Source organism: Ambystoma mexicanum, chromosome 1p (genome assembly GCF_040938575.1).
Source record: "Ambystoma mexicanum isolate Mex_15411 chromosome 1p, UKY_AmexF1_1, whole genome shotgun sequence".
Lineage (NCBI taxonomy): Eukaryota > Metazoa > Chordata > Amphibia > Caudata > Ambystomatidae > Ambystoma > Ambystoma mexicanum.
The window spans coordinates 1,291,663,550-1,291,686,939 of NC_090921.1; the positions used below are offsets into that span (position 1 = coordinate 1,291,663,550).

The 23,390-nt window shown below is 44.0% G+C and overlaps 1 protein-coding gene across 5 annotated transcripts in view; it reads left to right on the plus strand.

Moving 5' to 3' along the window:
- Positions 1-23,390, plus strand: part of LOC138453031 (protein kinase C and casein kinase substrate in neurons protein 3-like) — a 170,928-nt gene that overhangs the window by 143,066 nt on the left and 4,472 nt on the right. For 4 of the 5 annotated variants that reach the window (XR_011260354.1, XM_069605493.1, XM_069605458.1 and 1 more), the window contains exon 9: positions 20,438-20,532. The exons of the other annotated variant lie outside the window; for it this stretch is intronic. Coding sequence is in view for 3 of the 4 variants with exons in the window: in XM_069605493.1 (XP_069461594.1) it covers positions 20,438-20,532 (95 nt within the window). In the remaining variant the exon portion in view is untranslated. The remainder of the gene's footprint in view (positions 1-20,437; positions 20,533-23,390) is intronic. 5 annotated transcript variants of the gene reach the window in all.

Below are 23,390 nucleotides of genomic sequence, written 5' to 3' on the forward strand. Positions count from 1 at the left end.
ACCCATGCTGAAACGCTCTGTGCCACAAGACAATAGAACATGTGAATGCGAAATCCCCTTGATAGTGGTTTCACAAAGTATCACTTGCTTGAATTAGAACGAGGCCTAAACACTATATCACAGATGGCCTTTATGACTCCCAGCCAATGAAAGAAGGTTCCAGAGTGTTTAATTCTAAATGTTCGAAGTGGCTCTAGGGGTTTACCTATCTTAACCTCCCATTGGCTCCTACTTCCCCAACCTTGGTTTCCCTAGACCCAGCTTTGCAACTAGGCATAGTTAAGACCTATCATCTAGTTTAAACTGTCAGGAAGGCCTAACAGCATAAACTGACTCTATCTGGCTCCCGCTGGACATTTTCTAGAGGTGCCCTGGACTGACACGTACCCCGTTTTCTTAATAGACACTGAGAGTTCAAGTGTACTGACTTAAAACACCCATCTCCACTCCCTCCCTCAGCCACTCTCATTCTCTTCTTTCCCTTGATCCTACTATTCCCTCTGTTCTGCTCTCGCTCTTCCTCTTCCATCCTGTCTCACTCCCTCTAGTCATCTTCTCACTCTCTCTCTCCTGTCCCTCCTATGTTCACATTCTCTCCACTTTTCTTTTTTCACCCCTGTCCTTTCCTCTCTGTACACCCTCCTACCATCATCTCTGCAACCTTCTCCTATTCTACCTTCTTCTCTACTCTACTTTCTTCACCCCTCTAATCTACTATCTACTCTATTCTCCTTACCCCTCCTCTCAAAGCCTCCTCCTCACCTCTCTCCTACACTCAGTGCCCTTTCTCCCTCTTCCTTTCTCTATTTTCACTCTCCTTTCACACTCACCCTTTTCTCCCACCCCTCTCACACCACACTACATACAACAGGTACAACACTCTCTCACAAGTAATACCTCACCTGCACTCTGCTACCAACTCTTCCACATTGTGCTCGTCCATCCGTCCTCTGCCTGGTCTCTCCTGGTCCACCTCCATACCTCCTGACCTCACCCCTGCAACACTACCTCTCCCTCTCATTATGTTCTCTTTTGTTGCTATGGTCCTGCTGGTTCAGATCCCCCCTTCCATTGCGTTCACTGCTCACCTGACTATACCCACTAATCTGTGTCTGCCTTTTTCCAGGGGCTGGGTTACACAGCTGAGAAGCTTTAAAATAAACTTTAGCCCACCACCTTTTCAGTCTCTTTTAGCAGGATAGAAGCCAGAGGCTCAGACTGTTCGCTGTCCTTGTGGCTTCCTTCATTTGCTTTTGAGTCCTGCTCACAATTCGACCTTCACAGAATGTCCATGTTTCTGCTGCTCCCCTGCAGTCCTTTCTCCCTCGGTGCGGGTTTTGGTTCCCCACCATTTGCCTGTGGTCTGCCTGGGTTTGCGAGGTTGGATTTTGGGTGCCGCTTCTTGTTGGGCAGGAGAAATTACATTCCATTTTAATTTCCAATTTGTCTATGAATTTTGTTCAGAAATCATACTTGAAGACATCATGTGATAGCGGGTGTTACCCACATAAACACTCCCAGTACTTAAGGGGTTTTCAGGGATTTTCAGGGACTGGGGTCTCCAGACTCTCTCACCCAGTCCTAGGGCAGAGCAGGCTGCCACAGGTTGGGATGGATCCTTGTCCTCCGCTGACAGGGTCACCAACCTGACATTTTCACATACCTCCACCCAGATGTTGTTTGGGATCTCCTCTCCTCCCTGACCTTTCTACTCCCGACTACCCTCTGGAACCTGCCACTAAGGTCTTCTGGGACAATGATTTGAAATATGCCCCCTGGTCCCATAGGAATAGCATCTGGGCGCTTGGTTCACCCAAGGGGGCATGGTTTGTGCCCTATGATCTAGTTTCTAGTGGCACAAGGATTCCATCCAGCCCTTTAATCCAGGGAATGTACTGCCCGCTACTAAATTGTCTGGGAGGTTGAGGATTATGAGGATACTGGCATTCAAGGTCATCTCTCCTCCTTGGATTGGGACCCTCCTCATGCCGTGAGATACTCAGTCCACGAGTATACAACCGGTGGCCATTTGATTCCTTGCTGATGGGCTGAGAGGGTAGACATTCCAGGCAAATGGTGTGTTAGGTACTGCCCGAGTCTGACCATCAATCCCTACATCTGGACTATCACAGCAGCTCACCCTGGGCATATAGATGTCGATAGTGGGAGTGTCCCTTGGAAATGGTTCTCTTGGCCCTTTCCTGTGATGTTGGCTTTGCAAGATGAAATTCTTCTCTTGCCCCTTCCCTGTGATGTTGGCTTTACTACCAGGGCAAAGACCAGCTCCTGGTACCTGGGGAGAGAGGGGACAGATCTTCAATGGGCCCCCTCCTCCCAAAGACCAGGCACTGAATTTCCTCTGCCTTGCCTTGATTTTTCGCTGAGGGATCCAAGTCCTGTTCGTTAGGCCATTGCTGTAAGATGACCGCCTTGAGTCGCAATATTTTATCCAGGGAGGGTCCACCTGCTGCAAGGAGAGTGGTTCAGTCTCCCTCTCTGTATGTCCCCTGGAGTTTTCTTTCTCTGAGGGTAATGTGTCCCTTCTGGTCTTGGATGGATCTTGTAATTGCAAACGCTTGGTTTCCTGTTGGGTCTTTCCTGTAGGTTCTCCTTGGAGTTGGTCTTCTCGATTTGATCCCTTAAAGTCAACATCAGGACCTTGGCCCCAGGATTCAGTGGGTGCAGCCCCAGGTCTCTCATCTCTTCTTGGTCCAGACCCAGATACCTACTTTCCTGGGGAAGCAAGGTGATCCATTCCAAACAGAGCTCTACCAATGTATTGGGTGGGATGAGGGGAGAGCCCACCTCTTCATCATTCTCTAGCTCATTCTCAAGTTCTCTCCATTGTTATAATGCTCCCTGGGGGTTAGATTGGTTTACAGCCTGAGCCAAGCCAATGCACCAGCTCGTAGTCACTGCCCCTTTGCCGGCTCTCTCTGGTGTCATGCACTGAGCAACATCTTCTGTAGAATCCTCTAGGTCCTCTTGCTAGGAAGATGTTGCAAACTCAGAAGCGGGACTGGATTCCCCTGATGGGTACCATCCGTTTTCTGGAGGCGCTTCCCCTCCCTGGATCTTGCGCGACGATCCATCGAGTAGCCTACCAAAATCAGCCAACTATCTCCCCCTCTGGTGCTCGATGGGGGAGGGGAGAGGTTATTCAGCAGGGCCTGGTTGTTAATGTAGTACTTGGCTGGGTTCACCACAGTAACTAACTACCTGGATGTTATCTTTTGGTTGCTTTGGGCTGCAGTGAAGTACCCAACACTGTTCACCGGCAGGTATTCCCTTATGTCAGTCTCAACTATGATCTTCACATTTCCAGGGGCCTAGTAGTTGTAGGCGCTATGAACCTCGTAATTATTTTCCCATGGGGATTTTTTAGTTGGTGTGTATGCCTGATGTGTCAGTGTATAGAAGGTTGGACCCGGGACTCTGGTCTTCTCTGATAGTACTTGGCTGGGGTTAGCCTCTAGGGGTGGTTTCTACTCACCACTAAGAAAACCTGGACCAGAACCTTGGAGGTGGAACCAAGAGCGAAATGGAATGGATTGGGGCTTCTCCTGCCCAACAGAGATGAGGCATTCAACATCTGACCTCCTAAATTCAAACAGGCCCCATGGGAATACTGGGGTACCAAAACCCGAACTGGACTGCAGGCAAGCAGTAGAAACATACATGGGCATTCTCTGCAGGTCGAATTAGGAATCAAACTCCCTGGCACATGAAAGAAGCCACTGGAATGGTGAAAAGTACTGTCTCCCAGTCAAATTGAAAAGATAACTCACTGGTGCATAAAGGAAGCTACAGGGACAAGAGGCAGCCAAGCCTTTGCTACTCTGCTAACAGAGACTGAAAAGTGGGTGGGGATAAAGGGATGTTTAAAGCCTCTTAGCTGTGTAACCAAGCCCCTGTTAAAAAGGCAGACACAGATTGGTTATTACAGTCACGTGAGCACTGGAACCAATTGAAGGCGGGGAGGGGGGATTCTGAACCAGCATTACCACAGTATAAAAAGGAACGGAATGAGAGGCAGAGTAAGGGTTTCAGGATTGAGGGCTGGAGGTGTGGAGGTGGTCTGAGAAATCAGGCAGAGGACCGACAGAGGAGCAGAGTGTGGAAGAGTTAGTGGCCGAGTTGGAACAGAGTGCAGGTGTGGTATTAATTGTGTGAGAAAGAGAGTGGGAGCTGTTGTATGTAGTGTAGTGTGATGGGGTGTAAAAGGTGAGTGTTAAAGGAGAGTGGAGATAGGGGGGAAGGGGGAAAGAAAGTGTATGGGGAATTAGAGAGGTTTTGAGTATAGAGAGTGTGTATGTTGGGAGGGTATTGAGAGAGTGCAAGGCGGTAATGGGAGTAGTGGTGAGGGTGGAGTGAAGCAGTATGGGGGTCATGTTAGTTTTCAAGAGATAGGCAGAGAGTTTGTTAAGGTTAGGGGATAGAGGTGTAGACAGGGCACTGAGTGTAGAAGAGAAGTGAGGAGAGGGGCGAGGAGGGGCAAGGGGAAAGGAGTAGAGAGAGAAAAAGAGGCTAGAGTAGAGAGAGAAGAGAAAGAAGAGTGACGAGGGGCGAGAGGAGAAAGGAGAGGGGTGAGGAAAGAAGAGTGGAGAGAGAGTGTACACATTGGAGGGACAGGAAAGAGAGTGAGAAGGCGACTGGAGTATGTGAGACAGGACGCGAGAGGGAGAGTAGAACAGAGGGACTAGTAAAATCAAGGGACAGTAGAGAACAAGAGCACCTGGGGGTGGGGCTGTACCAGAGCGTCTGACGTCGACACTATGGGACTTGTTAGGTCAGGGAACCTCTACACAATTCCCAGAGGGAGCCATATAGATAACGTGTTTGCCTTCAGCCCTTCTCGCCAGTTAGCACAAGCTGAAGAATTTGACTAAGTTAGACTTCCACACTTAGTCAGAGCCCACGCAACACAGGACTGAAGCTTAGTCTGAAACAATGATGAGCGGTATAGGCTCCTAAAGATTGTTCCTCAGAGAACCAACATGCGTAGGGAGACTGCCCAGAGCTTCCTTAGCATTAACCTGAGAAATATTGCCAAGATATACATGAAGGATTTAAAAAAATCCTTTTTGAAAAAACGGATTATCAAAATAAAACATTTATCAATATTTGTACTTTTTATAATTGATAAAAAGGTATACAAAATTAAAATGTTTGCATGACTGTTGGTATATGTTTAACTGGTTCATAATGGAGCACCTGAGAAAATGTCATGGGGGACGGTGCTCAGCCACCCAAAGCTTTATCTGGAAAGAGCTATTTTGCTGGGACCCCGCTTTGCAAGTGAGAACAATGGTTCATCCAGTAGGCCTTGGTTGGGCTGATACTAAAGTATGATTGCAAAGAAAGACTAGAGCAAGACTTTTCTGCACGCACTCAGGTGACTTGTGGGGTGATTTATGATTAAGGATGGAGTTATGCTCAGCGGCAAAAATCCCTGGTTAGCACGCTCAGAGCTGCATGCAAGACGATATCACATACCTCAATTGCGTGTTTTAAAATCTGAGGACTTTCTTTTCATTGAACCACTTGGGTGCCCTAATCCCAATGTCTCAGCCATACATTGTATCTTCCCGACTACGGCGCATTTAATCAGGAATTATAAAGAGGATCAGATGGCAGTGGACATTTAGATTGATGTTGACCCTATGGAGAAGGGCCCATTGCCTAAACCAGAAGACATTATGCCTTCAGTTCCGGTGGATACTGTGTTAAAACTGGGGGGGGATAACCCTGCTCTGGCTGAAATAAAGCAAGCCCTGAAATCACTGCTAGAATCCATCCCGCAAATGCTAAAGAACCATTGATGCTTATCATTACTTTCCTGGAACTGCAGAGACTTTTCCCACCTTCTGAGATCTGATGGTTCTGTAGACCTACTGTCACAATACAGCTGTATCTGTCTTCAAGAGACATGGTCTCTTGACCCACTATTACTAGACGGTTTTGTTATACATCAAGCGGTGGCTAAACGTTGCAGTAAGGGTCGTCCCTATGGGGGGTTACTAACTGGGGTAATGAATTCGATTATGTCTCATAAGATACAGTGTAAAGCTGAGGAGCAGCTCCTGGCAGTAGAAGTCGAACTTCATGATGAAAGAGGTCTGGGAAGGTACCTAGTAATTAATCTTTATAACCCCCCAGGAGAACTGACTCGTGATTCGTTACAGGAGGCGATTCAGGACCTGTTGTCTTCCTGGTGGCTGAGAGTTGGAAATGTGGTTGTGGTGGTCATGGGCGATTTTAATTGCCATATGACAGATGAAACACTCATATCCTCTAATCCTGACCTTAGAACTAGGTGTGTAATGACCCACGGAAAGAGGGAAGCTGAAGGGCTAGGCTGGCTACAATTGTTTGGAGCTTGGGACATGGCTATGATCAATGGCCGTACCAGGGGAGATCGGCCGGGGAAACATACCTGGTCTAATGGCGATTCTACTAGCACATTAGACTATATATTTATGTGCCCCGAGCTGCAGACAAGAGTAGTTGATATGGCCGCGAAGCACAACGAATGGAGCGACCACGCGTTGCTACAGTGCACTCTATGCATCTCTATTCCTACATCTGTACCTCCTAATATAGGTAGTATCAAACCAACTGTGCGGGATCCAGAATTGTATGGTCTGAGAGAAATATAAGCTCCGCCATGGAAGCACTTAAATCTACTGTAGCCCTAGATTTCCATGAGTTCGAACACATGTCGATAAATGAGATTGAGGATTGGATATCTAGATTCCCAGGCCAGCATGCTATGGCCAACAAGGGACATATGTTAAAGATAGGGGGGGTGCATACCCCCGTTTAACAGGGAAATTAGGGATGCTAAGAGAGGTCTAAGGGCGGCTATTCGAGGTCTGAAACCGATGAATTTACCTGGAGCCTTATACCGTGAGAAACTAAGGAAAATCAAAAATTGATACAGAGCAGATATTAAGAACATTAAGAGCACTGAAAAAAATGCCAGGTATCAGAAGCTAGTACAAACGATCTGCACTAGAAACTCTAGCAGCATTTGGTCTCTCCTTAATGAGAACAGAGAGAAGGTTAAAGGCCCCTTAATTAATCCAATAAGTAAGGAGGCATGGGAAAAGTTCCTATTAGACCGGAACTCAGGAGGTATAGACACCTTGAATAGTTTTCGGGTGAAGGCTCCCTCTCAGTTGCCTTTTGATTTCTCAGCAGAGGCAATATTGAACAAAATAGTTGCCCTCAAGTCCTCCAGATCCCCTGGACCTAATGGGTTAGCCAATATAGTGATTAAGAGCTATCCTCTATTCTGACCCGACTTGTTTTCCTTACTTTTCAATAAAATATTAGAGCAGGGGGTAATTCCCCGCTCATGGCAAACTGCCATTCTTATTCCTGTATTTAAAAAAGGTAGCCGCTTGGATCCTAATAATTACAGGCTTTTATCCATGTTAGATATCTCTGGTAAGCTGTTTGCCTCACTTATACTCAGTGAGCTGCAGAAATGGGTAGACAATTCCAAAATACTCAGCAGATTTCAATGCGGGTTTAGGCGGGATTTTTCCACCTCACATAACCTTCTGGTTATGGATATACTTTGTACACGGGCACTTAGCAAGGGGCAGCCCCCGTTGTACGCTTTATATATCGACTTCAAGGCCGCATTTGACTCCATCCCCCGAGGGAGACTATGGACCAAGCTAGAGAAATTGGGATGCCCGACAGGCTTGTTATATTATTTAAAACTACTCCATCACAATACTACAGAGTGCCTCAGATTGAACCAGGAAGGAAATTTAACTAGCAATGTGACTCAAGATAGTGGGGTAAAGCAGGGATGGGTCACAGCACCCCTCATTTACAATCTTTACGTGTACGACATCCCTGCAGCCCTGGCCGAGGTTGACAATTTCCCTCCTAAAGTTGGGGAAGTATCATGCACAGTATTGGCATATGCGGATGATTTGGTTGTCTTTGATAATACCATAGGTGGTTTAAGGCGTTCTGCTACTTCTCTATGGGACTATGCCAGAATAAATGGCCTAACGATCAACCTGGACAAGACAAAAGTATTAAGATTCACGAGAAAAAGAGCAACACGTGTGAATCTGATAGTACATGGAAATTCCATACCCTACGCTCCATCCTACCGCTATTTGGGAGTTGACATTGAGCCCCTAGGCGATTACTCACTCTGTAGACAGGGGCGAATCACAAGAGCAATGCAAGTCACCTCACTTATTTCCTCATTTACAAATGAGCAGGGCGGTTTCACCTTGTGGGGTACGCGTCATCTTTATATCCAAGTGTTTGCACCCATGATTGTATATGGTCTCGAATCACTGCATACTATGGATCTAGGGTGGTTACAAGTGCTGGAGGGCAAGTTCTGGAGACGGATCTTGGGGTTATCCCCGGGGGTACCGGTGGCACTGATTAGACTAGAACTGGGTCTTCCCTCCTTTAAAGCTATGGTACTGAGGAAAAGAGTTGGCTTTCACCTTAAGATGATAAGTGACTCTACCAACCCCCTACTATCCGTGATCCACCAGGAGGTGACCAAAAAATATTCTACCTCACCCCTCTATAAAGACATGGCTAAATTTTTCATTGACATTGGATGGATACATAGAGGGACTATGGTCACAAAGGAAACCTTACATGCATTAGGTAAAAAAGTAGACATATGGGACTGGCTAGAGAATTTCGCCCACATAAGTAATCTCGAGACATATCACTTTGTTAAATATCGATTGTATAACTTCATGAAGCCTCAAGCTTACTTATCTCTCTGCCCCTCCAGAAGACTTAGACGCTTCATCATCCTGTTTAGATTAGAGCAATTACCCACCTTGTATAGTAGAGGGGCTTGGGAGAAAATCCCTGTGGACAAGCGCATATGTCGTCTCTGTAAATCCCCAGATTGTCTTGGGACAGCTAGACACCTTCTCACTGAATGCCAGACATTGAGAGACACAATTTTTCGCCATTTGTGCGACTTTGTACATGATTGTGCAACAATACGTGATATGTCTTTTGGATCTATTGCACCAATACCAGCAACATGCACTTATTTATTGCACTCTACAACATCTGGCAACAAGTGGAATTTGGTCTGAAGGGTGGGGTGGAATTATCCCAAGATTGAGGAGCACATGAGAACATATAGAGTTCCTCAGTGGAGAGGGAAATTAGCTAGTTACGTAGTCTATGCAATGGTTCTTTTCAGTTGTAGTTTTTAATGCTGATATTCATTCATGATTTTATTTGTAGGCTTATGTATATTCTTGAATTGAGTATAATGTTATGTAATTTGAAATATGTAAAAAATTGTATGTGTAAAGGTTGAATTTATTTTCATTCTGTATCACATTAAAGAATTAAATTAAATTAAATTAAATTAAATAGCTCTTGCTTGTCAAACTAACATGGTGAGCTCTAAATTGAGAGCATCTCAAAAGTGCACAACGTGATAAGCAAAAAGGTGGATTCTAAAAAGGCACTTAATACAGTGCCATACACAAGTTTCATTTAAAAATGATATCAAATGTGGTCTAATGATCAATCTTGCAAACCGGGTTGGCAAGCGATTGAGCAGACTAGGTCCCCAAGAGCAGAACATAAATGCACAGCATCTCAATCAGGCGGGTATGTTGTGAAATTCACCAGGATTACATCCTCCCCTTTTTTAGCTTCATTTAATTAGGCATGGATGTGAGGCAGGGAGTTTTCCCATTGGCTGATGCTATGAAAGGAAGTAGGTTGGTAGGATGCACTCCTGTTCTCAGCTAGACCGAACCTTAATGATCAATGGGCATTCCTTTGGCAGTGTACATTAGCCTACTTTGCATATAATCCACGTTTTTCAAATCCTTGTATGTCCTCAGTTTTACAACCCAGGGCACTCTGGTGTGGCTGACCTTAGTAAAAGGCCAGTTTGTACACCCCTTAATATATTCACTGGTTCACCTTCCCCATGTGCTCTCAGTTTGACACCCTGAGTGTATTTCTGGATTTCAGAATTTGAGTAGACTTCCAGTTTGGAAAATCGCACTGCATTTCCACATTACACAATCCTAGTATACCCATAGTTTAACAATCAAAGCACGATCACAGGAAATTCCCAGTTTGCACATTGCCAGTGTACTCCCAGAATATTAAAGTCAAGTATTTCCCCAGTTTGAAGACCCCAGTGTAGCATATATTTAGCAACATAAATATACTCTCGTTTGGATAATCTAAGTACAGTTAGACCTGCAGAATCCCACGATATTGTTACACATTTCCAATATACTTCCAGTCTGCAAAATCAAACATATTAACAGTCTGCACAGTCTGCACAGTCCCAGTACGATCCCAGGCTAACAATTGCAGTATCGTCACAGTTAGATATTTCGAATTCGCACAGTTTCCGCATAAGCCTAGTTCACCGTTTCAGCCGCCATCCCAGTAAATGTCCACCTTGTCCTCACCATGTGCAATTCCAGTTTAACAAAACTAGTCAACTGCCAGTCGCGCATTGCCACCTTCCCAATGTGGAATTTCAGGAAACATCCAACTTAACCAAATGGCATATTTCCAGTTAGCGGAATGTCTTTATGTCACAGTTTGACATACTCAGTTTGCATACTCTTAGTTATACAATCTCAGCATATGTTCAGTTTCAACAGCACCTATACATGTCTAGTATGTCACCCCGAGTATTCTACTGTTTGGGCAATCCTAGTACATTCCCATTTAGCACAATTCCAGTATATTCGAAATTTGTAAAATCCAGTTTCCAGAATTGCTGAATATCCCAGTATGCTGTTACACCATTCCTGCATTATCCCAGTTTGCAAAATCAGAGTATATGTTCAGTTGAGATAATCCCTTTATGCAACCAGTTTGTCGATCCAATCACAGAGAAAAGTTTGTGCAATCCAAATGCACCCACAGTTAAAAATCTTGAGTATATTCCCACTTTGCCAGCATCTTCCAAATATCAGCATTGTGCCACTGTGTCCGGTGTTCTGCTAAAATAGGTCAGCGAGTACAGCTCCCGCATTTGACATCTGTGTGTAGCCTGCCCTCACAGGTTCAAATCCTGCCGGGGTGACTCAGCTCCACCTTCTAAGGTTCATCACATGAGTACCATAGATGTTCGTGAGCATAACACCTAGTATCAGCCCCAAGAGACACCTCAGCTTGTGGTGTGCTCTATGTAAATGGTTACTATAAGTATTATGCTATCGTCCCAGTATACACACTTCTGGTACAGCCCCAGTCAACAATTACACAATTTAGGGACAGTGCCAGTTTGATAAATACCAGCATACTTCCAGTCTGCACTGTCCTAGTGTACTCCCAGTTTCACACACTCTCAATAACCTCATAGTTTGCAAAATCCCAGGATAGTTATGTTTACAAAATCTCAAATCGTTGTTTGTGCTGCCAGTGCTGAGGACCTTGAACCCAGGACCCAGGAAATCGAGGGCACACGGGATAACAGAACCCATCAGCTGTTTCTTTGGCAGCGTGTCGCTTCGTTCCCAGGAGGGGGCGGAGCCTTGTTGCTGCTCACGTGAGGAGTCACGTGACCCAAAACACACGGAAAAAGCATCCGCTTTCACCCTCGCGGCGTTGAGCCCGGTAGGGGTAGAGGGCGCTGGCTGTTGTGCGGCTGTTTGGCGCTGCCAGCGCGACTAGAGACCAGGGAAGGGAGACTGCGGAGGTATTTCCTCTTTGATCCCGACCTAGAGCAAAAAGTAAGTTCAACTAACATTGCCAAAAAATCCTAGATGAAAATTTGTGTAGCGCGGTACATTAAATAAATAAAAAAAAGAAAGTAAAATTAAGTACTGTAAGTCCAAGCTGGTGCTTATTGGCCGTTGTAAGAACTAAACAACTCGATAATGTCAGCAGCAATGAGGGGGATGACGAATAAAGCTAACACACGAGCTCAAACTAAGCGAGGGCTGAACACCATGTCCATGACCATAGGAAACCCCACTGACACAGAGAGAGCTCCTAATCAGTCCTCTGCCTCTTCTAACGCCCATGTAGCTGCGACAATAGTTAGCAAGATCGTCACTCCCCAAGTCAACGGCCCCAGGATTGCAACCTTCAATGACAATACTAGACAGCAGCAGTACTCTAGCTCCGAGGCATCCAGGTCTACCGGTACTCACGAACATATGGATATGGCGTGGCTGAGAAGGGAAGGAACGAATGACTTGATGGATACTTTCGATCTAGGAAGTGACTCCGAAAGTATCGAAGACCTAGATGGAGATGAGACTACCGAGAGGGAAACTAAAGACGAGCCTGAAAATGAAAAAAAAGTGCAATCAGAGAATTACAGAGAGAGGCAAGGGACAAAAAACACTGGTTCTCCTACACTGCAGGGGGAAAAACCCAAAGTAACCACGGAAATGGAAAAAGAGACGCAGGTGGTTGAGGCACAGGGAAGAAACAGCAAATCTGAGGAAACTCAATCAGGAACAAAGAATGTCGAAGTCTGCACTGCTATGATACACCAAGTTCTGAGCGACCAACCATCTCCTATTACCCCTTACTTTGAGCATAACCCTGAGGATCCAACACGAGACCCAGCCCATAACACACAGGAAAATAACATAATTATAATGACGATACAAAGAGCGGCACCCAGGGTAGAGCACTTAAAATCGAGCTCATCGCTAAAACTACTGGCTTGGACAAAGGTAGCTGAGATGCACAAACCAGAGTCAGACAAAATAGAAACAACAGCAACCATGAGCAAAGGAGATGAGCAATTGATCAAAGCACTACAAGACCCAAGGGGTCTCCACACCAAATTAAACGCAAAAGAACACCTCACAGCGCTAGAGAAATCGGAGGGCACTAAAGAGCGGTGGTTACCATCAAATGAATGGATTGAAAGCTCTACACTGCCAACAACTCTACCACAAATAATCCAAATTTAGGAGAAAGAAGAAACTCAGTAGGGATTGTGGATCAAGTAATAAAAGATCTAGCAAAAATGAATGCAAAACTGCTGCAAACTAGAAGGTCATCTCAAATAAACGCCAACATGGAAAAACCACCATCTGCAGAGTCATACTATCCTAAGCATAGGAGTATACACGAAGTAATGACTTTAGAAACAAACTCGCCAGCATTCAAATCTAGAAATGAGGAGATTACAGTGTCTCAAAAGAGATGTCGAAGAAGAGAAAGTTCCGAAAATGATGACTGTAGTGTGAGGAAAAGACTCAAAAGTCATAGAGAAGAGGAAAACAAGGGAAGAAATACATCTGTGGACTCGGAAGATGAGGATGGTACAACAACTTTGAGAAATGAAAACTGGCGGAGATCCACGGAGATACCCCAGGCGGGAATAAGCAATACAGACGAAACATCAACCTGTGATGAAAAAATAATATCGAAGCTAAGTCCAATTCTGATGTCTGCCGCAACAATAGCTGTCGCGCCTCTGATGAAGTTATACGAAAACTTAAATGAGAATTACAGAGACCAAACAACTTTGATTGCTCTACTAAACTCCAAAATGATCAAACTAGAGACAGACCTTAAAGAAATGACCTCTGAGATTGTGGTAGCCAAACGAGGGAATGATATTTCATTAGTGGCTTTAAAAGAATCCCTAAGAAATAATTCGGAAGATAAGAAACTCCTAGCAGAAGTGACAAGGCAAGCTCTTACGCTACTTCAAAATGAACGAGAAAGAAGGAGAGACTAAAATACAACACAGGCTTCAAAAACAGTACAAACGAGCCAGATTTCAGTGATCAACTTAGAAACATTAGAGTTACCTGAGAAATTCGGTGTAACTGAGCATGCGTCTGAAAAAAAAAAGAAAGAAATAGAGAGAAGGGTAACTAAACAGAATTGCTGCTACGATAAGGAACTCATAATTTGCCATGATGTCAATGATTGTGGAAGGACTAAGTTGAGGAGTGCGGAGATTGCACAGAAAACAAGGTCTTACTCTTCGATCGATTCCACGAAACCTATAGAAAAAGCGGTTGAGGAAGGTAAACAGCAAATCGAAAAAGAAATAGATAAAGAGCAAGCTCTTCTACCATCCAATCCACCCAACACGTCAAAATCCATTGATACAAACACAAAGAATCTGGGAAGTATGCCTATAACTGAACACGGAAAAAAGAATGAGAGGGAGTGGTATGATATATTTGAAAACCCGAAAATCAGTTCAGGAGCGAGTAACGAGAAGAGCTCAAAAACAATCAAGTCAAACTCAAATAATTGTAACAAAAAATCTAAGAATCAACAAGCAAAAAAGAACAGGAAAACTCGCAGCTCAGCCAATTTCTTCAGAAACATTAAAGCATTGAACATAACTGTAAATAACCCTGAACTAGCGACATTGAAGGGAGAAAAGAAAAAAAAAATAGATGATGAGATCCAAATCGAGGATGAAAAAACACAGCCAGTAAATCTGACTGAAGACAATATGACCCTAACTGGAAGAACAATTGAGCTGGACATGGAAGACCTAGAAGGTGATGAGGAGGAATTGTTGAACATGTCAACTTACAGTGTGTCTGAAGCTGAAGAAAACATAGATAACAATGAGGTAGTAAAAACAATCGAAAATCGAAGTAATACTGGACGAGATAATCGTGAGTCAGAGACAAGCCCGCAGAAATCGTCCATTGAAGGGTACGAGAAAGAGAAAGATGATAGATCGGCAAACAAAAGAGTGATTTCGTGGCCAGAAACACCTAAAAAACCTCAATTTACAGCAAAGCAAAGTAGAAAAAAGATGGAAGAGCCACAAATCTTCCTCACTTTAGAAGAGAAAAGACTGAAGAGTATGCTAAAACAGGGAAACACACCTAAGATTATGGAAGTTACAAAAAACCCTATATTAGATGAGCGGAAAAACAATATGATTAGCACTGAGCTTCTGAAGGAGAAATCCACAAGAGAAGTCGAAGCACCTAGAGGGAATGTCGATGAGTCTGCTAAGTCAAGAAACCCTAACTTGATTGTCGGAAACAAAACAATGCAGAAAAACCACCAGTATCAATTACTGGTTGAGAAAATAGACGGAGGAAAAGGTGGGACCCCACTAAATCGGCACACCATTTTACAAATATTCCAAAAAATTCCTGTGCTAAGGGTAATAAAGAGCGCTCGGATTGATCGGGTGGAAATCATGGCTGAGATGAACCAGAAGTTTGTACTTTTACACATCAACGACAAAAAAGATGCAGAATTGATCATGATGAGCGAGAGACAACTCCTGGAAGCGGGATACCAAGCATATGAAGTAGACAACACCTTAAAGGGAAATGATGACGCAAAAACAAAAGAATTCAAAGTACAAAGAACAAACGTGAAAGAGCTAGTGACATTCAAAACAACAGAAAAAAAGCACAATAAGGGAATATGCGTCTAATGTCAAGCTCAAAGACACAGAAATAGAGACTGAAGCAGCTGGTCTTCCCGATGACATAAAGACGAAGAAAATCAAAATAACAGTGGACAATCGCGGAAAGTTAGGTACAGTTAACTATAAATCTCCGGAAGTAAACGCTGATGAAGATGAAGGAAAAAAGTGCTCTTGGTTGGCAAAATCATTGAACCCAACAATGAAGAGCTAATGCTATGACAAGATAGGGACACTGACGCTAGCCTCGTGGAACACCAGAGGATTTTCACATCTCCTAGGATCGCAACCGGAAACAATACAAAAGGCAGATTTGATATGTTTGCAAGAGACATGGGTATCCAAACTACCATGTGTGGATGGCTACGAAGTAGCAATAAATCCAGCTATAAAACAAAAAAAAGGACGGCCTATGGCAGGACAATTGACTTTAATCAAAAGAACATGTGGACTAAGAATAAAATCCGCCCGTAACTTGTCACCTTTCCTTCAGGAGGTGTGTGTAGAACAATCAGAACTCACAGGGAAGCTGACGAACCAATTATATATACTAAATATATATTGGAATACAACATTAAAGTTTAACCAAAAGCTGGAAGATGATATCATTGAAGCCATAGACACAATTAAAATAGAAGATCCAAAGGCAATAATTATCCTATGTGGAGATTTCAACAGGAAATTTATTGATCTAAACCAACAAAAAACAACGAAGATCGACGGGATGAGATTTAAAAATGACTGTTGGCTAGAAGAGATGACAAGTAGAAATTTATCAATGCTTAATGGAGCAACAAGAGGGGACATTCCAGCAAACCCGACCTGGGAAAGAGGTACTCAGCAATCTATTTTAGATTATATCTTTGTCTCGGAGAATATACTACATGAAATAGTTTCCTTCACAGTCACTAAAAACATCCAAAGTGATCATACATAATATATCATCAATGGAATGGAAATGGAGAAAAGCAGAAAAAAAGGAACAATGGAGATGCGACATCTCAGTGGAACCTGGAGGCAACAGACTAAGGATAAACAAATCGAATATTAAGGAGATATCTGAACAAATGCAAAAATCCCAGGAGCAAGGCCTGACTGAGGCAACTGAATACCAGCACTTACTAGAAATTTATAAATCCAAAAAAACGAAGGCTCTAAGGAACCAAAATTTCTATAAACATAAGTATGACCCGGAAGTGGCTAAAAAAAAGAGGGAATTGAGGAAAGCACTAAGATCGATTAATGCCACCAAAGGAGTAGAAAATCAAACCCAATCCAAAAAAGTGAGAAACCAGTACAACAACTGGCACAAGTTACATAGAGCTAAGATGGAGAAAGACGACGCAGAGATAATATTGAAAGCGTTGAACCAGAGAAATTCCAGGGGTTTTTGGACCTTAATAAATGAATCATCTAACTCAGAAAAAGCGATTATAACAAATATGGTAACGGAAACAGACTGGGAGTGCCACTACAAAAATCTGTTTAAAAGAAGGGAAGGTCCAAGCACAGCGAAGATCCACGCAAAAATTCCATGGGACTTACAAATGGACAGAGAGGACATCCGAATCTCAATTGCAAATAGCAGTACATCTAGAGCCGCTGGACCGGATGGCCTCTCGAACGCTGACCTAAAAGAAAACATCGAGGAATGGTCGGAATTCTGTGAGATCCTGTTCAAAGCAATAATAAAAGAAGGAAGGATCCCTGCGACCTGGAAATTAGGAATCATTGTTCCGATATTCAAGAAAGGCTTACGGTCGGAGCCAGCAAATTATCGCCCCATCGCCCTCCTCGACGTTATAGGCAAAGTGTTTGCAACTCAGCTCCTCAAACAACTCACACTGTGGATAAATCACGGAAAAATCTATGATGACAGACAGTCTGGGTTTGTAAAGGGAGTGGGCTACAGCACAAGCCTGTTAATATTAAACCTACTAAAAATAGATGCCATTGGATCGGGACAGAAAATCTATTTGGCATTTATTGATATGGCAAACGCGTTTGATGGAGTGAACAGAGAAATCTGTGGTGTAATTTAAAGAAGAGAGGCTGCGATGAGAGTCTGATAGCAGCCATCAAAGAACTTTACTCTGACACGTACATTCAAATAAGGCTAGACAAAGAAGGAAATCTGTCAAAGCCAATTCCTACAGAAAGAGGAGTGAAACAGGGCTGCCCATTAAGGCCATCCTGTTTAACTTCTACAACTCGGAAGTAGGGAAAGCACTGTCAAACGTGATTTCATTTCCACCAACCATCAATGGATGCCAATTACATCACATCTTATACGCAGATGATATGGTAATTTTGGACCGAACACCAGTCGGCCTACAGAGGAAATTGTCTGCATTGAAGATCTATTCAGAAAAACTCGGGCTAGAGATAAACGCAGCCAAGTTAGAAATCCTAGTCCTAGAGAACAAAAGAGGAAGAAAATCTGATAAGTATAGATCGAGTTGGTTCGTGGGAGCAAAGAAGCTAGAGAAAGTGCACTTTACAAAATATTTGGGCACAATAATCAACTTAAGCATAAATGACGAACCAATGGTAAAAAAAATTCTAAATAGCTGCAAACAATTAACCTCACAAGGGATCGTAATGCAGAAGAAATTCGGGAAATTCACGTGTGAGCCAGTGAGAAAATTCTACCAAAATAAAATCACAACGATCCTGATTTATGGGGCAGAGAACATGTTTGGCTGTGACCACAAGATATGGTCTAGGTGTGAAGGCTTCTTCTGGAAAAAAGTTCTTCAAATACCACAAAGCACACCAACTGCGTGTGTTCTATATGAAGTAGGAATGTCCACACTGAACGCGAAGATTACATGGAATAAACTATTGCTTTTTTAGAAAAATGCATGACGAAGCAAACCTACCACCGTTCAAAATCCTACAGGGAAACAAAATAGGCGAAAAAAAGTCGGCCCTAAGAGACTGGAAACAGCAATGTGGAGAAATCCTCAAACAGTTAGGGACGGACGAGTCAACGTTATGGAATAACCCAGATTTTGTAAAAAGAAAATTACTGGATCTCGATTGGATTACAATCGGGAAAAGAAGAGATCGCCAAAAGGCCATGATAAATCAACCAAAAGGAAATACGCTTCAGAAATATCTGGCACTAGCTCCGTGCAAACATCTAAGAAAGTATTATTTGATGTTTCGTTTAAACATCCTAGAAACAAAAGAAATCCTGAGAATTAGGCGTGTGATATCAAGGGAAAATACTCTATGTCGATTTTGTGGGGAGAAAGATGAAAATTTAAAACACCTCATTATAAGCTGTACTGAACTAAACGACCAGCGTGTCAGCTGCATGGGAAAGATGAGGATAAAGTACCAGACGCTATCTGAAGAAGATTGGTGGAGACAACTACACTTGACCGAAAGCAAGCCACTGTTGATCGCAGTAATGCGATTCTTAGAGCTTCTGCAGAAGCGCCTAAAAATGAATCCGGTGGTAGCCTAATACCACAGCACGTATAGGTTGTGGTAAAGATACCAATCAATCCGAAAAGACTGGAAAAAGACAGAATATACGTTGAAGCAAAGGTAGACGAATTAGGGATAGAAAAAGTCAAGAGAAGAAGTCCAACAAGGTGTTTCATTGAAAAATAGTTCATTGAAAAATAGTTAAGGACTATGATGGAATGTTGATCTTACACTAAAGATAAAGTTTTTCAAAAGTTTGTATAAACTAAATGAAAATAAAAAAAATAAAAAAAATCTCAAATTTAGCTCACAGCAGTAAATTCGAATGTTTGCAGTCCCAGTCTGCTTAATTCCAGTTGGACAACTCCTGTGTACAGCAATGAACAACCTGAAATGATCCCCCAATGTGACAGCATGCATGCAGCCGCTTGAGAACACATGCAGGTGCAACTCATAACGAAAAGAAAACACACATTCCTACAATCCACAGAACATAATGGCAGTCAGTGGGATGCATCTTAGGACCTTCCACATTGAAATCTGCACAGGGAGAACAAAGTGCCTATGGCTACACCAGAGGCCAACAGCTATGATGTTGGCGCCTACATATATGATTGAAATGGCAATGAGTCAAAGACGTGCCAAAAATGTAGCCCGTTCATATATGTGTGTGTGTGTGTTCTGAAAAGTGGTCTCATTTTGCCATGGTTTACATAAACATAATCATTTGGAGAGTGGAGGTCAGTAAGCCCTGTACACTCCACCCCCAAATGGGCCCCCAGGGTTGGGGCAGGGACTCAAAAGTTTCATTATTCTGCTTGAAGACAGAGGTTACAATGGGCAGCTCAAATGGGGCTGGAGGGTATAAGGGGGGGTAAGGTATAGACTACATGGGGCTTAAATGGTATTTGATTCGTTTCTATAGGTCTCTATATGGGTTCCATGTGATATTTTCACCGCAAAAATATCGCGATGCAAAAATATGGCGATATTTTTGCGGCGAAAATAACACATGGACCCTGCGTTCCCGACGACCATATGTTCGGCAATATTTTTGCTGGCGATAATATTACCTGATACCTCTATATGGGATACATTAAGAATAACCAGAGACCCTATTGAGCCAAGGACAAATAGACACAATATGTGTACATCCAGCGAGGTTGGAATGAAAGGGATTTGATCACAGTCAAGGGAAAATCATTTTAAGAGTGTGTTTTTAGGTCAGGTCAGTCAGTGCATTTAAATGAAGATGGTGGGATTCGTAGGCTGGCCGGGCATTCGTGCGCGCTGCGTTTTGGTTGAACTACTACAAGATTCTGATATGGATCTATTGCAGTCTTGAATTTTAGGACAAGAAAGGACTATTTCAGTCTTCGTTTTTTGAAACACAAATTTGTGAAAGTTTTAATGAGGTATATTTGCTCATACCTTTCCCTGGTCACCACTCAAAGTCTCCCAGATTCTGTGAATAGGTCTTAAGCAGGACTTGACGTCCATTGTGTGTACTAACTATTTGACCGCAGCCCGGGGAGCAGGGTTGGGGCGCAGCCCTCACTCTCACCTTGAAGGGACTAATGACTAACCCTACTCCTATCTTTTGATTTACAGCATGAATAGGGCACCCATCAATGTGCCCGGAGTGCGCGTGCGAGCGGTGTACGATTATCTGGGGCAGGAGGCCGACGAGCTCAGTTTTAAAGCAGGTAAAACACTTAGAGCCACGTGTCTCGATTCTGAACACGCCCCCCCAAAACACCTTCACTTTACCATTCCAGCTTCCCCACAGCTAAATGTTTGAATATGCCGCCAGCCCACCGCCTGGCTGAATATTTACAGTGTGCCTGCTGCTCAGTACTAAAGAAGCCGGGCAAGGTTCCACAGCTAACATCTGCAAACCTCTTTAAGTAGCGCCTGCTTCAACTGCTCCAGTACAACCCACGTGTTACTCACCACTGAATGCTGCATACGCCTGTTTGTGCACAGCTCCCCTCAAGCCATGCTCAATATGACATGTTCCATGCCTTTTTCTGATCAGTTTGCTTGCTGCCCAATAATGCATGAATGCTAATACGCATGTTATAGATGGGCATGTTTACTATTTACTTTTGGGAAACAATCTGTGGGCCTGACCAGAGCAGGAGGCTTTGACAACAGCCTAATCACTTCATCACAATGAATGTTACCATCTGCAAACAAGCATGCCCTCCACAGCAAGATGGCTGCCAGCATTGCTGCAGGAGACAGGTCACAAGTTAGCCTTGTTAATCGCTTGTAGGTGCCCAACAGGTGGGGAACATGGAGAACACCCTGCTTTCAGCATTGTTCCTCATTACGGTCAATGAGGGCCGTCGCAGAGGACCAGCGTGTGTCTGCACCATTGGCCTTACGTTCAAGGGGCAGAAGCAGCTTGCAATGCTTCTTCTAGGAATCCTGAGGAGGACCTGGGCGATTGAAAAGATGGTACAGGCCCAGAAGGAGCAAACAGTGGCAGCTTTGACAGTGAAAGACTCTGAAGTCAAGAGCCCAAACCTAGTTTTCAAATTCTCTCCAGTACCATTATCATCTCATCAATGTTATTTAACTCCAGAGAATAGACCCCAGAAATGCAGCCTGCAAAGAATGCAAGACTTTGCAATTGGTGGTAATCGGCATCTCCCCGCAGTGCTCAACAGGTATTGATTAAGCCCCCCCATGCTGTGCTTAAAGATCATGTACCTAGAAATCTGCAGACACCAGTACAATGAATGGCCTGGAAACCTACCTTTTCCACTCCCAGCTGGACTTCAAGGTCAGAGGGCAAACACTCCAATTGACATCAAGAGTGAATGATGCCCATGGGTCTGTTGCTAGAACCCAGAATGATGTTGCCTTCAGTACAGTCAGAGTCAAAGGTGCCAGCAACAGCACTGCCTATACCAAGGCAGACCTCATTACCTAGACCCCAGGGACCCTTAGGTTCACCTCTGAGGAGTTATAGGACCACAAAGAGGATGCCCAATACCTACTTCAGGATCAGACCATCAACCAATGTCCCAGAGTGCTTGGGAGTGTTATAGGGCAACATCTCTCTTTGAAGGGTATCCCCGGAAAGTAATTGCCTCCTGATGACGTGCTTCCCTAGAGGGCATTGATCCTTGAAAGGAAAATATAGGAACACCCTTTCCACAGGTGCTCAATGAAAGAGCCTTCTAATGGATGCACTGGACCCAATTGCTCTTTCGGCAGTGCCACTGCACTACTCAGAGATGTCTTGTTGTCACCAGCATGAATAGGAGGGGTAGAGGCGTAAATAAGCAAATGCATCACCGCCCCCCTGACCCCATGCGAGATAAAGCCATTAGAAAAGCATTCAGCCCAAGTATGCATGCCCCGCTCATCCAGAATAAGAGGGCACGCACATGGTCACTCCCTTGCAGATGGACAACCTGCAGTTCACCCTCCTGGGAGCATTCATGCACCATATAAAGTGTCTCATGATTCAAGGTCGGATTTGTATCCATAATGAATTTCAATATGTGAATTGAATACATGTACTCCTCCTGTTGGGAACATTCGGCTGTGCTAAATAGAGGGGTTTCGCATGAGGATTGGCTCAGTCCCCACACACAGTACACAGCTACACCAGGGAGGGGAAAACAGGGGCGGCACGATCCATGGTCCACTCACCTCCTCAGGGAGGATGTTTTCACCTCACTTGCAGGATAGGTCAAGAAAAGGCTTTTCAAGGCTGCTTCATCATTGACCGGTGTACTGAGGGTTTCTGATCCCAAAAGAGGACGACTCATTACTCCCTATCTTGGATACACACAAGTACCAAATTCTGATTTTCCTACACTGTAAGAGAGAGGATTAACGCTTGCATTAAATCTGATGTATCTGCTTTTCTGACATTCCTACGCAGCGCCATTCCAGGAGATTACTCAAGTTAGTCAAAGATGGACGCCATTAGTAGCCCAAGGTACTAACCTCTGCAGATTGTATTCCAAAGAGCCTGAAGTTATCCTCTGCACACCTGCAGAGACAGTCACATTGTAAGATAGCTTACTAGACTCCGACACTTGGGTGTGTAACTGAAGGTCAAAGGTTGGAATCCCAGCTTGTCTAGTCAGACCCTACTATCCCCGAGGTTAGAAACATGAGTACCACTGAGTTGAGTACTATCCACTGTTATAAATGCCTAATGGCAATTCAGTTTCTAAAGGGTGCTTTGTGTGTGCACTAATCATTATTATGATGAATAGAGAAAACACAACTGTAACCTCACCTACATTAAATGGGCATGACAGACATCGGGCCTCATTCCGAGTATGGCGGTAAGGGATAGCGGCCACCGGTAACGAGACCGGTGGCGGTGATCCCTTACCGCCATACTCCGAGTTCCCTTTGCGCCCTCGCCCTTAACGCCTGCTTTGAGCAGGTGTTAAAGTCGAGGGCGCAAAGGGGCCTCCAAGCCAATAACGGTGACCGTAATGAACGGTCACCGTTATTTGCATCTTCCCCATTCCCATTGAGCCCTATGGGGGCTCATTTGGGAATGGGGAAGAGCCTTGGTGAATGGGGA